Genomic DNA, 17526 nt, shown 5'->3' with positions numbered 1-17526 from the left:
AGAGGTGTGCAGCAAGGTTTTGAAATCGTGCAAGCAAATAAAGATTTTCTTCCATAGCATCATAATGCATGTAGTACTGCTACATATGTTAAAAATGCTGTCTGCAAGTCTGTTTTGCACTTCTAGGCTTCTCCCCCTTTATAATCTATGAGAATGATTTGACAGTTTAATACTGCTTTGTGATACAAGGAATTTAAGCTATCAGTCACATCCAGTCAAGATACAAGTCACTTGGCAATATTATAAATTAGGATAATATTGGTTTACCTATTGTGAAGTCATCTCTCTGAGATGATGGATTTTCTGCTGTGAGCCCAAGGAAAACTATTTTAATACAATAAAATGTTTACTAGTGATGTATTTGTGTAATCTGGAAACATCTTTTTAGAGTACTGTCTGCATGCTATCTATTTTCAAGGAACAGATGCAGGATAAGTATAATAGTCTAGCAGGTTGTGATGTATGTTCATATGCTCTGCATTATGTAATTGTATAGCCAGGAATTCTAATGCTCAGGTCACACAGTCCTCAGTAAGATTATTACAAAGCAGTTTTTAATGTATTTTTCCTGTGTGGTGTTTTGTTGTTTTTTAATATTTTCTTGGGGGGAGGGAGTGAGAATATGGTAGGAAGTGTGAATAATCACATATTTGTGATTATTTAAATTATTTCTTCCAATGAATCATGGATAAAGAGGGCTGGAGTTTATTAGAGATAAAAGGTAAAAGCCAGACGATAAGAGGTGTCCTTCCAGCAGTGAAAAGCTTAGGAGAATGGATTTTGAGCTGCATTATAGTAGTTGCATCATTTTTACTCTCTGAAATTGGATATAAATTGTAGGTGTTTTATTTTGTTTTGCTTTTTCCTTTTGAGAATGGAATCAATCCTTTTTAATTTATTTGTTATTCTCTTTTGTTATTTCCTTGGTTTTTCTTTTCTTTTTTTTTTTTTTTTCTTGATTGAGGAAAAAAAAATGAAATATTGGTGTATTTATTTGCAGAAAAAGACTGTTTTAATAGATTTAGTTGAAATCTTGTTTCAGCTGGTTTTGAGTCTTATTTTGGAGATGCTTTTTTCTGCTTCCCTATCAGATGAAAAAATCATTTAGAAAAACGGATTTTGGTTGTTTTCAAAATTAATTAAGATTAAGGTAAGATTAAAAATCCTTTTGTGTCCACAAAACTCAAGAGGAAATTGAATTGTCCACTTCTGAATTCCCTCTAGGTGTGTACCATTAATAAAACTTCAGCCTTTCTATCACAGTCAGGGCAAGTAGGTAAGCCTTTAGACCTTAAATAAACCTGAAATTCTTTTGTACTTGAAAATCAAAGTCCATTTCCCTATAGACTGATGAATATCCTCTATTTTGAGGGATATTTAATGTTGGTTAACCTGCCTGTATGTTTGATATTTTAACAACTAAAGCATCATTTGAAAAAACAAAATGAAATATATCCTTTTGAAAACAACAGTAAATATTTTGACCTCAAAACAATCATTACATCAAAGCAGCTCTAAATAGCATCGTTTTATTTCTTCAGTCATTTCCCATGAATGTTTATAGCTGATGAACAAAACTACAGCAGATACTTGAATCTTGCTATTTAAAAGATGAAAGTTGGAGACATTTTAATTTTCCAGTGTGAATCCCTTAGGTAGGACAATGTAATACACAGAAATAAGATTTTTTTATTCTCTGAGGATTTAGCCAGTTTCTTCCATCCTCATTTCTCAAACAAGGGCTGTAAATGATAGACCTCTTCTTTAATAATAATTTCACTTAGTCAGCACAACCCTATCATCAACCTTGCCATCTTGCTATGAAGATCAACCCTATGCTGCTTTTTTAGTTGTTTGTTTATTTTTTTCAGGTCTACCACATTTTCAAGAACAAAATGATTTAAAGGGATTGCTAGAAAATCTTCATCAAAATATCCAGGCCAAAAAAAGGAAGAATGTAGAAATCATGTGGCTGGCTGCAACGGTGAGATCTTTTTTTTTTTTTTTTTTTTTTTTTCTTCAAATATATTCAAATACATTGAATTTTTTTTTTTCAAATATATATTTTTTCAAATATGTTCACATGATGTATTAATTTTCATATGCTTTTTGATATAATAAGTGAAATAAGTGAAATGGATCACAAGAGTCCGGATAGAAAACTCAGTGATTCAACTAGGTAGCTAAAATGTTTCTCTAATTGTTAATCTCTCATCCCATTCATGAATATCCTTCTTCTTTCTACGTTTACATTGCAGATACATTCTTTCTGTCTTTTCTTAACTGAAAGAACTAGCCTGAGTTCAAAGACAAAGGTGATCTTGGTCACATTGTTGCCAACATCCCTCAGGTGCTTCACTGCACAGCTTCTCCTAGGCAGGCAGTCCCTGGTCTGTGCAGCTGCAGTTTTTGCCCCAATTCAGGATTTTACATTTTTCTCAGTGCAGTGCATTGCAGGCCACAATATATCCTTCTCTCCACACTGGAGAGATATAGATTTGATGGGCGAACAGTTCAGTGAATGAAGAACTGGTTGCAGGATCGAGTCCAGACTGTGATCGTCAATGGCTCCATGTCTGAATGGAGAGCAGTGATGAATGGTGTCCCCCAAGAGTCAGTGCTGGAACTGGATGCTCTTAAATATCTTCGTCAGTGACACTGACAGCAGAATCAAGTGCACCCTCAGCAAGTTTGCTGATGACACCAAGTTGTGGGGTGCGGTCAACACACCAGATGGATGGGATGCCATCTAGAGAGACCTAGATAGGCTAATCAGTGGGCCCGAGTAAACCTCACAAGGTTCAGCAAATCCAAAGGCAAGATCATGCCCGGAGGTCTAGGCAACCACCATTACTAATACAAGAAGGAGGATAGAAGGATGGAGCACAGCCCTGCCAAAAAGAAACCTGCAAGTACTGGTGGATGATAGGCTGGACATGAGCCAGCGATGTACCCTCAGCCCTGAAAGCCAACCCTATCCCGGGCTGCATCAAAAGAAGTGTGGCCAGCAAGTCAAGGGGCTTCTTGTGTTCCAGTTTGTGCCCACTGCCTCATCCTGTTGGTGGGCACCAGTGAGAAGAGCCTGGCCCCATTCTCTTGACACCCACACTTTATTATACGGTTTAGAAATTCCCTCTCAACTTTTTCTTCTCCAATGTACATTTTGCACATATATGTTAAAAACAAACTCAAGCAGATAGATGTTTACAAAAGCTCAGACTTAGGAGAAGTGTGAAAATCAATTAGATAATTGATTTAAATACAGAAAAGTACCCTTTCTGGCAGAGTCTTGAGCCTTTACTAATCTACTGAAAGTTAAAAGTAAGAACTTGTTTTTTGGGGAGCTTTCAAATGGATATGCCCTTTAAGGTAGATAAATATTTGATATAAAATATTAATAAAATTTTGCGTGACTTTTCATTAACAAAAGGAGCACAAAGAATATTAATGGTGTCTTTATTAATAATACCAGCATTATTTTTTTATATTGCTAATAAAATGTTCATTTTAGTTAATAAGTATTATCACATGCTATTGAAGTATAAATCTTTTGTAAGTAAAAATGTAAGCTTTTTTTTCCAATATCATTTCTGCAATTACTGTGAAACATTGCTTTGCAAAGATAAGATAAGTCGGAGCAGAATAATGTGAAATCAGCTACAAAGAGGAAGATGGAATTTACTTAATCTTTGGATATAAAAAGTTGTCTTCTACTGTTTATGCAGAATTTACTGAAAATTATGTCATGGGTAAAAAGAAGTTCTTTGGACATTAAAAAGAAGTTTCCATTTTATTTTTCCTTCAGAATATTATAATTCTCTCAAGCTACTTTACTGTAAGCTTCTGAAATGGGTATTTCTGGACCCACCTCTATACACACTGCTGTAGTGTATCATGTGGTGGAAGGTCAGATTCTCGGCTGTAAGGGCATCACTGTTACAGCAGTAGATAAATGAGATTCTACTTGGATATGCACATGTAACTGCACCTGCAGGTAGTCTTGAGAGAAAACATCTGTTTAAATAAAAATAAAAAAAAAATTTTAAAAAAAACTGCAAATTGATTTCACAAATATTTCTTATCCTAAATTAACATAGCAGAAGATTTTTAAATGTGGTGTATTTTCACTTCCTCAGCTGGACCCTTAATCTTCTGTCTTATTTCAGGAGGAAATAATTGGAATATGGATTTTTCCTTGTTTTAGTCTCCACTGTTTTATGTGTTTTTTCATTGGTTTACATCCTCTTTAAAATTAAGCACAGTCCTAATCATTTAAATCTATGTTTCTGTGGAAGACTCTGTAGAGGCCATTTAGAAGAAATATACGTGTCTCGTGTCTCCAATATATTTTGGGAGTCAGTTGAGCAAAAGTGAGGGTAAAAGTCAAGCTGGACACTTATTGTAAGCTGTTGATTCTGATATTACGATATTACCATAGGCATTGCAACTCAATAGATTTCTTGACCATCTGACCATTGTTTGCCTATTTTAATTACAGCAACTTTTATAAAATAACAGCAACTTTTGCTGTTGCTGCTTAGTGAACTAAGTTATTTTTGAGGATTTATTTGTGCCAGCCTATCAGGTTAACCTAGGTTTCTCTTGGATCATAAGCTAAGGATTTTTTTATTATTTAATGTAATGGATTGTTTTCCATTTAACCCCTTTTAACATGATTGAGCCATTTCTTCTGAACTTACAGGCAAAGTAAACTCTCCCATTTGTGGTTATCCATTTGCTTGTTTTCCCTAAAATGCGTCTCAGTTCAAAACTGACTCTCTGTTGCCAGTACTTCAGTCAGATGCTGTCAACTCAAATTTGGAACTTAGTCTCCCCTCCCTGCTCTTGGAGGTCATCACCCATCTAGAATAATTACCTGCTTTTTGCTTATGACTCATTCACTTCAAATAGTCGTGATGACTCATGAACTTCAAAAGAGGGAAGTATAAAGAGAATTAATCTTTTCAGTTAAGCAGTTATCTACTTCACGGCATTATCAACCCTACTTGATACTTTCTCAAAATAAGAATTGCCTTTTAATACATTATTTAAATCCCCATGCCACTTCCCACATTTCTGACAGATATAAGTTTTAAAATTTGAATGTATAGAAGAACCATTCACAGATTCTACTTACCTAACGTGTACTTCGTGGGGTTCAGAGTTGGGCTCAATTAATTCCTTTGACTCAACTTTTGATATGTCTCTCACCATAATGCTACAGATACCTTAAAGACCATGTAAATGTGGTCTGTGCCATTGTTTTTAATTAAATTCCTGGGAATGCCATTGCTGCGGATAAAATGTGCTTGTTTACTGAAGTGAGGTTCTTGAAGATTCAGTAGTTTTGGAACTGAAGATCCAGTTTAATCCTGATGCCAAGTAAACCATCCATAGCCAAGCTGACAAGCTGCTTGGGCTTAGGCCTAAATAACTTACAGCCTTGCCTTATTCTCCTGATGTAAATTTTTTTATATTGTCTTACTACGACTGTCCAGGGACAGAAGTTCGGTTGAGCTACTATCTTTTAATATCAGTTTTCTTCCTGAGGAGTGTTGTTTGTATGTGACTGTAAACTGTGGGATTTCCCAAGTCTGCTAGTGTGCAGAGAATAAAGTGTGAAAAGAGCAGCCCTCTGACGTTTGCCTGTGTTTCAGATTTGCCGTAAGCTGAATGGAGTCCGCTTCACCTGTTGCAAAAGTGCCAAAGACCGGACATCCATGTCAGTGACATTGGAGCAGTGCTCCATCTTGAGGGACGAGCATCAGCTTCACAAAGACTTCTTTATTCGGGCACTGGATTGTATGAGAAGGTATGTGAAGATTATTGCATATTCCCTGCTTTTTGAGCTGAACCAGGAATTGCAGAACTGGCAAAAGACAGTTGCAAATGCATGATAGGCCCCAGTCCTGATTTAGAACTGTGCCAGCTATGATTCACTTCTGTATGCGAGGACTATATTTTAGCACTAATGAACAGTTTCTGAGATTTATATGTAAAACTCTTCAGAGTGCCGCTTCACTGACTGAAGAATTTGGCCAGGGTAAAGAGCCATCATTTTAACAAGGCCTAAGGCTTTCACGAAGCTTAAAATTTTAACAGCGTTCTGTGACTTTGTACAAAAAAGAGTTTGGTTTTTTTTTGTTTTTAGAATATTTCTGAAATGTTTTAAATGCTCACTAAAACATTTGTATAAAATTTAGGGGAACTGTGAAAACTAAATAAGCTTTTGTTGCAGATGGCGATTCTTATTATGTCATGTTATTAAAAATAAAAGAAAAAATGCCATTTTTGATTGATGGTGGTTGCCAATAATATTAGATAAAATCTTTGTTGTGGAAAGCAAACAAACAGAAGAAAAGGTTTGCTTCATTCTAAATTGCAGCCATGCAATTAAGGCTGATGTAGGCAGAAATTTAAAAGATTTAAAAGATTTTTGATTATCTAAATCTTGTAACACACAAAAAAAGAAGACCACCAAGCAAACAAGACTCACAGAATGAATCCATGTGCTGTCTTCTCAAAAGAAACTGTTTCATTACTGGTATTAATGAGAGCTGTGTTGTATATTCTGTATGTGAGTTTACTCAAGTCATATCCAACAAACTTACCTACAAGACTAATAGAAAATGTCCTGGTCAGACTGCAAAGAAGTAATTGAATTTTATCTTGCACTGCTGTGAAACACACAATGTGACTGTGTGTTGGATTTTGTGTCTAAGTAACAATTGTGTTTAATGTCTGTAATTGAGCATTTTTGGCTTCAATATTTGGTTTTATCAGATTAGGAGTTTAAAGTTTAGATTAATCTGTAGGTTTACAAATGCAAGGTCATTTGTTGGTTTTGTTTGTTTTTTTTTAGCAAAGGTAAATTTTCTAACGAAAAATCCATAATTTTAGAATAAGTAATTGAGCAGAGTGCTGAAATGGCATAAAAATATAGTTGGCTTGCAAGTTGCTAGTGCAGTGTGATGTATTAAACTGAGGTATCATTTTGTATGTATCATTAACTTGCATACATCCCTTAGTCTCTGCAGTATTTCAGTGAGTGAATGACTCCTGTGTGCAGCCTTTCATAACTACATGTTTTATCATTAATGAACATTTTGAGTTTTCCGTGTTAAGTTCCATTTGTGTTGGCATTTCAAATATGTTTTTTTAAAATGTCTCCAGTACATAATGATAGAGTGTAACTTTGAGTACGTTGTCAGATACAAACTAGTTATATGAAATTATTGCGTAGAACACCACTTAGAGGTAGGCTGGAAAAATTTCACAGATATCAATCTGATTTAAAAAGAAAAAAAAAGAAAAAAAGACTGATAATTTTACAAACCAATTTGTTAATATGGAAGTGAAGCATAGCACAATTTTGCAGACAGAAATGTAAAGGAGTTTACATGCTTTTATGTTACATAACTGATTTGGAAACTGAGATGATTAACACATTAGTTGTATTGGCAGGTAACAGTAAATTAGCATCATAAAAGAATGGCAAAAAGCCAGAAAATCTGCAGAAAACTTATCAAGTAGATGAGCAGATGGGTATATGAGGCTGAAGCAGCATCATAAATGTGAATTTTATATTTTTGTCCTGTAGGCTTAAGGAGATAAAAGCTTTTTCCTGTTAATGTCTGGCAAATGAATTTGAAACAACCTTGAACTAAAGTAGTTGCCTTTTGTTGCTTTTATTCAAAGGCAATAACTTTGACTTGGGTGCTAGTATTGTCTGAGATTTGAAGCAAGGTCCTTGCAAGTAGTGGTAGTAGCATATAAATTTAGCCCTATAGTATCAGGAACAGAAATAAGTAGATCTGTTGTTTCTGCTAGTTTGTATCTGCATTGCACTGCGCACACAACCCTTGGTTAAAAGAAAGAAAATCTGCAAACAATTTTCCCCTCTTGAGCTAGTGAAGTGAAGCTCAAAAATTCAAAACAGAGGTATAAAAACATCAAGTGGGGTTACAGAATATTGAACTTTGTCATATTGCTGTTGAGAGTTGGTCAGACAGTTCTAGGGGCTGTCTTTGTCTTGCGGTTTTTTTGTTGTTGTTCTTTTCTTTTTTCTTTCTTTTTTTGTTGACAAATACTTAAGGCACGCAGTAAGTAGTTGTACCTTCAGCAGGACTCCTACTTTCCCACCATACCTCTGTTACCAGAGGTGCTGATGGAGCAGCTCTAGAAACTGCACTGTCTTTTTTCCTTTTCCCTCTCTCCACTGGCCAGAGTCTCAGCAAGGCTCCTCTGGCTGTGCTCTCTTGTTTGATGGGAGTTGAACAAAGACGAATTGCATGAAAACGCAATTTGTGAGAGCAAACTGGGAAGGAAAGAACAGCAAGGAAAAAAGGAGGGGGAAAAGGCCATAATTTCCACACAAAGATATATAATGGCATTTCAGCTAAATCTCCTGTATTTTCTTTGAGGGAACTTTAGCAGCAGTGTTTCTGGGGTTCATGTGAATAAGGTCAGCAGATTGTTTGTCACTTGTTGTAATGCTTGCCTTTTCATCCTTTCTTATGATTACTATTACAGAGTGTTTGTTAAAATTGCACGGTTTTAGTTCTTTTATTGACTACTTGTTAGAAGCTTTTAGATTGATTTTCACATCTAGAAGAATACATTTTGTTTTTAGAAGAGAGGGAGAAAAACTCTGGTCACCTTTTAATTTATAATTTATGCAACTTTCCCCAATGAATCCCCTCTAGATAACTTTGTTAAACCTTGTCAAACAAAGTCCTTTATGCTTGATTGCTGCAAATCACTTTTAAGCCTTTCAAAAGAACAAGTAGACAAGAAAAATTCAGCTTTAGCATCCAGAATCCTAACAGGCTTGATTGATCTTTGAAAGGCTTCTTTAAAGGATTAACAGTGGGAGATAGAGTATTGTGAAACAAAGAGAATTGTAAAAGCTGATGGAGATTCAAATGCAGCCAAGTTTGAGCTACAAAAATCAGAAAGGTTCCCTGTGTAACTATAAAGTATTTCTTTTTCCTGCCACTGCTGCTGCAGCTGTGGTAGCTGTTGCAAAAAGACAAACGTGGGCTGATGGGCTTGTGGGGGAAGTTTGGTGATGGACTCATGCTGCTGTCTTTTGGCTTTGGTGGTGTACCTGCATGCCTTCAAATTTTAAGTAAATCAGAAGCAACTTCAAATGTTGTTCCTTGTTTGCTCCTACGTACATTGTACAATGCTTTTTTGAGAAACACAGCCAGTAACTATTAAGCTATTATGTAGCATATTTAGTGTCCTATACCAGTAACAGTGTGAAGTTTAAAGCTGAGCAAAAATCCTTCAATTAGCTGTCCCTTCAGCTCATGAAAAATGTGTAATCTTACTAGGAATTGAAGCTTTGTCACAATATTAAGTATGTAGCTTTAGCTTCTGGGTGCAGTTCTAGCCATTATGATGCTGCAGCTACAGTAAAAGCAGGAGTGACTATTCCATAAATAGTTCTGCATCCTGTAGTTTACTTGGTAGATGTTTGTGAATTCCATTGATCTTAATGACATTCCTAGCACAGAGTGAGGAGAATCAGTGTAATTGATCTTTATCAAATGCTTGTAATTCTCTTAATACTGAAATAGTTTTTCCCAATATTACTGCCAGTTTCAGATGACCATTTTTTGCAGTCAGTATTGTTTTCATATTTCTGCGTTCTCCAGTGCATGGGTATTTCTTATCCTTCATCCTCAACTGTATCCCAAAACAAAGCAAAGAGGCAAAACGGATTTAACTGAGAACTTCTATTCCTCAAAGCTGGACACTGCTTAAAGGAGGTTGGGCACTGGTAGGCAGCACCCTATAAACCAGTTTTGTAAAACTCTTTACATTTTCTTTTCTGAACCTATTAAGTTTTAATGTTTCAGTGGCAGAGCCTCTTTTGGAGTCCTTGGGTACCTCAGAATCTCTTGGTTATTGAACGTTTTGAATAAAGCTTCAAAAATAAGCAAATGGTTTGAGAAATCCACTGTGTACAGAGAAATTTCCAGGCTTTCAGCCTTGTCATCTTTCTTAGTAGGACACAGTACCTGTCAAATACTCCAGACACTGAATATAAAATTTCTCTCAACATAAGACATCGTTTTTATCTGAAACACCAATCAAGGATATTTCAGATGATTTTAGATAAATGGCCTATCAAAAAAAATCGTACTGAAAAGCAAGTAGAAAGAATGAATGGTCTGGGCAAAAAGGCATGGACTTTTGATGGCCTAACTACAGCGCAAATTGCTTCTTCTCAAACAGATGTTTGAAGGTATCTTTTCTTAAAGGTCATCTTAAAGATGTGTAAGTGGAGGAGGGATGGTTTTAACACTATAGTTATTGCACTTTAATCACCCAAAGATGATCTAGATGGATGTTCAATCTCAAGGACCTTTACTGTAGAAATGCCTATGCCAAACAGTACAGTGTTGTGATTCCTACAGCCTAGGAATCAGGAGCAGATTGGGAGTCAGGCATCCATATGCAGATCTTTCTTGACTTTTCTCTTATTCTGTGGCCTTCACTCTATTTCCTGTGAGCTTGTAGAAGTAGATGGAACACAAGTGGTTACGCAGAAGAGAAAGCATGTGTTCTCTAACTTTTTCTTTCAGTACCTATCAGATCTTCCCTTTCTTTGTTGTTTTTCTCTGAAAGTCTTAAGTTTTGTAATCTTTCATTGTAAGCCAGGCTCTCCCATGAAGGTTTTCTCATTGATCTATGGTTCTTGAGAAAAACATTTTTATTATGAGGTACAAACTTCAAATGGAAATAATTTACACTGTCAAATGTATTGAAATGTATTAAGTAACAGCACAGTTCAGTCTGATGCCTAGAGTCAACTATCAATGTTCTTTTCTAAAACGAAAGTGCTGTTTGTTTTTAATAGCCAACAGGTTGTGTTGCATGTAACAGAAAAGAAAATGTAATTGAGCAAGATGGCAACAAGGTGTAAAAAGAATCAAAGCAATTGGCATCATCAAGGACTTGTTTAGAGTAAAGGTCTTTTCTTGAACATCTTTCTGGAAGGAGGAAGGGAATCACAGACAACTATTTCAGAATATTAAACAGTAACTTGAACAGGATGTATTAATTCTAAAGCTTTCTAATATAAAATCTTCACAAAATTCTTACTGGTAATGCATCCTTAATTATCTACTTTTGAAGACATGAAGAAAAAAATGGAAAGGGAAAAAAAAAAAAAAGCATTTACATCATAACAGGCTCAGAAAAGATTTTGTTGATATTCCAGCTTCTAATGGGCAAATGAAGTAAAACTGGTTGTTAATTTTGTAATGTATTTCAAAGATTGGATCTAGATATTCAAGTCCACATTTTGCAGGTATTATTCTCTAACTGACTAGAGAAGTTTGTTTGCTCCTAAATGCCATTTCACTGGTTTCTTCCCAGTGCTCATTTCAGCATTTCTGATGAACATGACAGTCAGAGTCCTGAGAACTCTTTTTTGGGGACTTTCTCAACTCCTTTCCTCATTTTCACTGTCACTTCAGTATTTCCCTCTCCTTACTCCTCAGTGTGATGTATGCGGCTGTCATTGTCTTTCTTCTCCTCTTCAGTGCACTGACACTGTCTGCAGTAACAACGGAGAAAAAACACAGTTCCCCCGCCCCATTGCTTTGGCTTCCTGTTGTGGTGGTCACTGTGAGGGAGAGGAACAGCAACAAACAGTCACATCCTACCCTGCAACCTGTTTAGCATAGATTAAATCCTCAAAACATGTACCTGCTGAACTTAAACGAGTCGTTAAGAGGAGGTGATTTGAGATTCTTGTGGGAGCAGGGTCTTAAAATGGTTAGGTCTCTCATACATTTATTACCTTCATGCAGAATATTGATGCCACTCTAGTGATCATCTCAGAAGAAAGTATATTTTTTCTTCATTCAATGACACTGTGAACTTGCTTCACTGTTCAAAACGAACTAACAGACAAAAGTATAATGTTAATGGAAAGCACCATGTAAAAATAATTGTAGATGCCCTTCCCCCTAGAACTTGTGTTAATATTCTTGAGCTGTTCACAGGAGACTGAGTAAGTGTTCAATGGAAGAGTGAAAACCTTTGCCACAATTTTCAAGAGACATTTAAGGATATAACCCAGGCTTACTTGACTGGTACACTAACATTTTCAGTAGTAAGTAAATGAGAATTTCTGAAGTAAGTGATTGATTTTCCTGTCAAACCAGGGAGAGGTGGTCATACCAAGAACAATGCACATTGTCTCTAAATTTTGACAACAGAAGTAGTTGGTTGAGTCATTGAGATGCACCTACTTCACTGGTAACATATGGAAGGGTGGGTTACTTCAGGAAGACTCAGAGTCTGAACGTATGTGTTAACTACCAAGTAGCAACACATGTGATTGCAGTATGTTATGGGGGGGTGGATGGGAGGGAAGTTATTTTTCCACCGAGAAATAAGATGTTTTGCTGTGTTTGTTTTTTGTTTTTTTTTTCTTTGTTGGAGTCCTTGGCCCTTGACTAAGTATGCACGATGCCTTTCTCCAAAGATTTAATGGAATTCCAATAGAAACTTGACCTACTCTGAGTTGTCCTGCTCTAATTTGTACTTCTTTTTTTCCTCGCTGAGATATTGACATAGTAAATGGTCTCTTACCTAGCCAATATTAGTATTTACCATATATTGATCCAAATGAGAGTGTGGGGAATTGAGCTATGCCTTCCTTCTGAGAGAATATTTTATTTATTCAGCACAGATGGTGGAAAATGTGCATAATTAATTACCAGGTGCACACCATGATGACTCAATTTTCAATTAAAAAAAAAAAAAAAAGTCCAAATAGCCATATACAAAAAATTTGCTTTCTCATTTAGTACTTGCTTTAGTGCATATGCTATTTCTTTTTCCAAAGTTCTATGAAAGACTTGGTATTACCTGCAATCAGAAAATAGATTTCTTTCCTATTATGTGTCATTCCTGTTAAGATTTTCAGAGGGATTGTGGGATTTTCATAAGAGAAATCTTGCATGCATATTTATTACCCATTAAATCTCCATGAGCTGCAGCTGAATTACCCTGGCTTTGACCATGTACAGCTAAAGCTATCAGGAAAAGCAGCACTGCCAAGCCTAAAATTCAGATAAGAAAGGAGCAGGAAATTAGGAGAATAAGCGGGTAGTAATAGCATACAATAGCTGGTTAAAATTATCACGAATCCAATCTCTTCAAGAATTTATTCATCTCTGAAACTGCATTCTTCTCAAAATAATATAATATGGGCAGGGGAAGCTGGTAACTTCCTGCAGTGCTGGCCAGTGCAGATTGTGGAGAAGCTGGAGGAGATGCAGAAAAGAGCAGCAACTAACTGCTGTTATAGGAAGGACGCTTTGTAAGAGAAAACCGCTCTTCTTTGGGAGAAATGGGATGCGGTGTCAGGTTGCAGCTCTATCTGGCTTATATAGATATATATTATATAGACTCTCATTTTGGACTCCCTTAATGCCTTTTCTGACTTTGGTTTTCTAGGAATACTCCCCACTCTGATAATCATTTGTCTCATCCCACATCTCCATTCCAGTTTTCTTCCACAAGCTTCCTGCTTTGTTTTGATTTTGGTCTTTGCTGTACTTCCTGCTTCTTTTTCTCCAGCACTCCCACCTGTCAGTGAATTAATTATTTGTTTATTCATTAACTCCTTTGACAGTAGCCGTACTCAGTTTGGGAATGAGTTTTAGTGGTGATTTCTTGTTACTTTCTGTAGCAGCTATGAGTTGCTGAGTGGCCTTTTGTGAACAAGCTGCCATTGCAGCAGCACTGAAAGACCTAGCAGCAGCAAGGCTCTTAGTGTTTCCTTGTGGCAGAAGTCCCAGTAACTGCACCACAATGACCAAAGAAGTTAGTTCACATTTGGACTATTTTTACCTAGGGATTTCCTATTTCTGTGATGTTCTCACAAGTTGGCTGAAACAGGATCAAATACTAGAGCTAGCAGCATTATATTGCTACTCTGCATTCTGGATCATTCAGAGATAAATTTGGGATACAAATAAGAGAATTTATAGCTTAACTGTTGACTATAATCCATAGCAATAGGAAGACTGGGGGAAGTCAGAGGGTAGGGAGGAAGCCACCACTCCCTGCAACAAGGGGAGAGCTATTTAAGGTTTAGATCCCAACAGGCTTTGTTAGATTTCAGTTAATGAAATGGATCTGCCTTTCTGTGGTACTCCAAAGCTTCACTTATTCTTGTAGAAAAGATTTCACAGTACTGTGATATGAGGAGTATCTCTATTCTTTTTTGAATCAGTTATTTGTAGTCTGTTTTATTTGCTGCAGAAAAATAGCACATGGGAGAGAGTACTTTTATAACTTTGGGATTATTACCAACATCTGTAATTTTCATATAAATACCATTATAGACAGGACTAAATTAAGCTTGCCATTACAGATAGCTCAGTGAAGGAGTCTGAAATCCAGTTTATATCTCTTGTTAGAAGGGCTAGTTTTATTTTGTATTTTTTCATGGTTCATAGACTTTCTTATGGAACAGGCATCTGGGGCCCAACTGCAGCATTTCCATGTCTATAAGGAATCTCCTCTTTCTGCTCCTCTAATTCATCATAAGGATTTAAGATTTACAAGAAGCTTCAAACTCATGCTACAGCCTACCTGTTTGACAGTGTCTCTGCGACTTGGCTGTGAGACACTGGTGAGAACTGCCTATTCCTAACAGTGGTGAGAATGTAATCACCTTTGAGGTTTCTTATCCCTTCTCTGACTTAATCTGACCTCAGTCAACATGCCCGCAGGCAGCTGCAATCTTTCCCCTCACACCAAGCACCAACATGTGACCTTTGCTTCTGAAGCAAAAGTCTAAAAAGGCAGCAGCTAATTATTACCAGGAGCAAAATGGTGACCTACACCTTGTTTTGTTTTTAAATACAACATCTGATCCACCACAAGCCCTATCCAGTCAGCAGTCAGATGTGATGTAATTTGTTCAGATTATTTAAAAAGATTGAGGCGCAATCTGGTCACATATATACAAGAAAGATCTTGTCTTAAGATCATCTGATGACCAGTTTATGTTTGGATTAAGCCAGCAGGTCCAGTGGAAATATATCATCCCTGTCAAAACCATATTTTGCTTCATATGCGTTTTGCAAAAATCACTGCTTCGAGTTGTTGATTTTTATTTAAATCCATTTGTAACTCATTTGTAACTGTTGACAGTGGAACATTTGCAGAATACAAAGTAATCAGCAACAGAAAGGTTTGTTGAGCAACTTGGAGTGCACCATCTTATCTTGTTCCAACAGGCATAAGAAGGGAACGTCCAAATATCCACAATAGGTGGCTGTGCAGTTTTTATCATAATATATGTAGGGCAGGAAATGAAAATCAATGCTTTTAGGCTGGGTTGATTGGCAGTTGTTTTTTTTGTTTGTTTGTTGTTGCTGGTGTTATGCACTTAGTTTAATCAAGAATGACAGGATCTGTTTTCCAAGTTTGCTTCATGTAATAACATGGCAATTACATAGAACACAAAAACAGGTAAACTGACACTATGTCAAAAGCATCTTCTGCTGGTTTGAAATGATCAAAGTTGCATCACAGTGCATTTAAAAATGAAGGACTACCATAACAGTTCAGTCTCAGCAATCCGTGAATTGATTCTGGAATTCTAGAAGAGACTATTTTGATTAACTTGGTTATAATAGTTTTAAATACTTATTTGGGAGGTTTTTAAAGTCTTTGACATGTTCAGTGCTTGCCGTTTCACATTTTCTTGTAATCAGAATGCACATAGAATACACTTTATCCTACTTCCATATTGCTACTTGTTTGCATTGATATCTATCTGTAAGATTTCTTCTGTCTAGTTTAAGAGTTTAAAACCTAAAAGATGTAATGCAGATTTGTTTCCTGAGGAATGTGTGACACTTCCTAATGCCTCATTCTTTCCTGTTTGTAATATATTCTCAAATGCTGACCCATTTAGCTAATACTAGTGTGGCAAGGTAGATAAAAATGAATAAATTTTTTTGGTTGAAGCGAATTGAAATCACCTTTTCATGGTGCTTAATTTAAGTCTGCATACAGCAGAGTTTTGCTTCCTATATATGGTGGTCTGTACAGAATGTACACATACTCACAGTCATTCAAAGAAAACGTAGGAAGCGGTACATTTTATTTTGTCTCAATTTTCTGCATTATTATATGACTTAATATATTTTCAAACATGACTTAGAAACTTTACACATACATGTACATCCAAGAAACGATTTTTTGAGGACTTCTTTTTTTCTGTCACTGTGGTTTCTGATTGTTTTGCATGCCTTGTCTGGCAATTGAAACTTAGCTAGCAGACATTGGGTTGCGTGTCTCCACAACTTCGACATTTTCAGCTGCAAATGCTTGTTCTTAGATGAAGGTTTTGCTGAAGTACAAGTGCTAGGAAAATTCAGTCTCTTCATACTATGATGTGATGTAGCTATTGTTCTTAGCACTGAAACACCAAGAAAATAAGGAAACTTGAGTATATGTTGCAGTTTTTAACTCAGAAATTTTTCTCATTTTCAGATGACAGGTATTTGTTAGTAAGAGGGTGCTGAACAAACACACAGCACATCAGTCCATAATGATATTTGTAGAATTAGCTGATTTTGTTGAAATTACTTTGTGACAGTTGTACCTGATATTCTGTTTTCAGTCCCAAAGGCAATGATTCTTTCTTTTGTCAGAAAGAATCATTGTCTGCATCGTCTGTGCAACACAACTGGGATAACAAAATTCATTTCAGTCTTGATTTAAGTTTAATTTCAAGGTAAAACTTGAAATTAGGTGATAATGAAGTCTACGTTTTGATTCTCTTCTGCATGCTTATACTGTGCACAGACACTGTACAGGTATTTCTGAGGCACAGGACTGGTCTGTGTTAAGTCTCTTAAGCACTTTAAAAACTGAAATTTTCTGCTTTAACTTCTTGTCACAGTTAATAGAGTGGAATTCAATGTTTGGAAATTCAACTATGTGAATAGCTTTGAATGAGATCTACCTTGATTTAAAACAAACAAACAAACAAAAAACAATAAAAACATTGTGACTAATGTATTAATTCTAGGAAATGATGAGTTAGGCAGACAGCGACCCTCTGAGCAGAGAATTATTGAACCAGTTAAAAGCATCTAGAAAACAAAACTCACACAGGTGTTGTACAATCCCAGCTGTGCAGCCCAGTGGATGCTGTGATGATAACTGCCACCATCTCCTTTATATTATTTGCATTTGGTCGTGAGTGCCTTTTCTGAAATACTGGCTTGTGTCACACACATCATGTACTAATTGGCACACACCTTCCCCCAAAATAAACTGACATACAAACTCTAGCAAGGTCAAAAGAACACCAACAAATACTGGCTAGAAGCAGGCCCTCAGGGCAAGGTCTCTGTTGGTCCATCCTATCTCCTCTCCAAGCAGCAGTACAGGCCATACCACAGGAACAGAGGAATATGCAGACCTTCATGGTGATGTGATCAGTTTTCCTGGGCAAGTCTGTTCTCCACA

General features: G+C 36.3%; 1 protein-coding gene across 9 annotated transcripts in view; it reads left to right on the top strand.

Annotated features, from left to right (window-relative positions):
* INPP4B (inositol polyphosphate-4-phosphatase type II B) overlaps nucleotides 1–17526 on the top strand; it is a 249236-nt gene that overhangs the window by 213539 nt on the left and 18171 nt on the right. For all 9 annotated transcript variants that reach the window (XM_015861147.2, XM_015861150.2, XM_015861145.2 and 6 more), the window contains 2 exons: nucleotides 1872–1984; nucleotides 5658–5812. In XM_015861147.2, the coding sequence (XP_015716633.1) occupies nucleotides 1872–1984; nucleotides 5658–5812 (268 nt within the window). The remainder of the gene's footprint in view (nucleotides 1–1871; nucleotides 1985–5657; nucleotides 5813–17526) is intronic.

This window comes from Coturnix japonica, chromosome 4, assembly GCF_001577835.2.
Source record: "Coturnix japonica isolate 7356 chromosome 4, Coturnix japonica 2.1, whole genome shotgun sequence".
Classification (NCBI taxonomy): Eukaryota; Metazoa; Chordata; class Aves; order Galliformes; family Phasianidae; genus Coturnix; species Coturnix japonica.
This window is presented reverse-complemented; position numbering and strand designations above follow the sequence as displayed.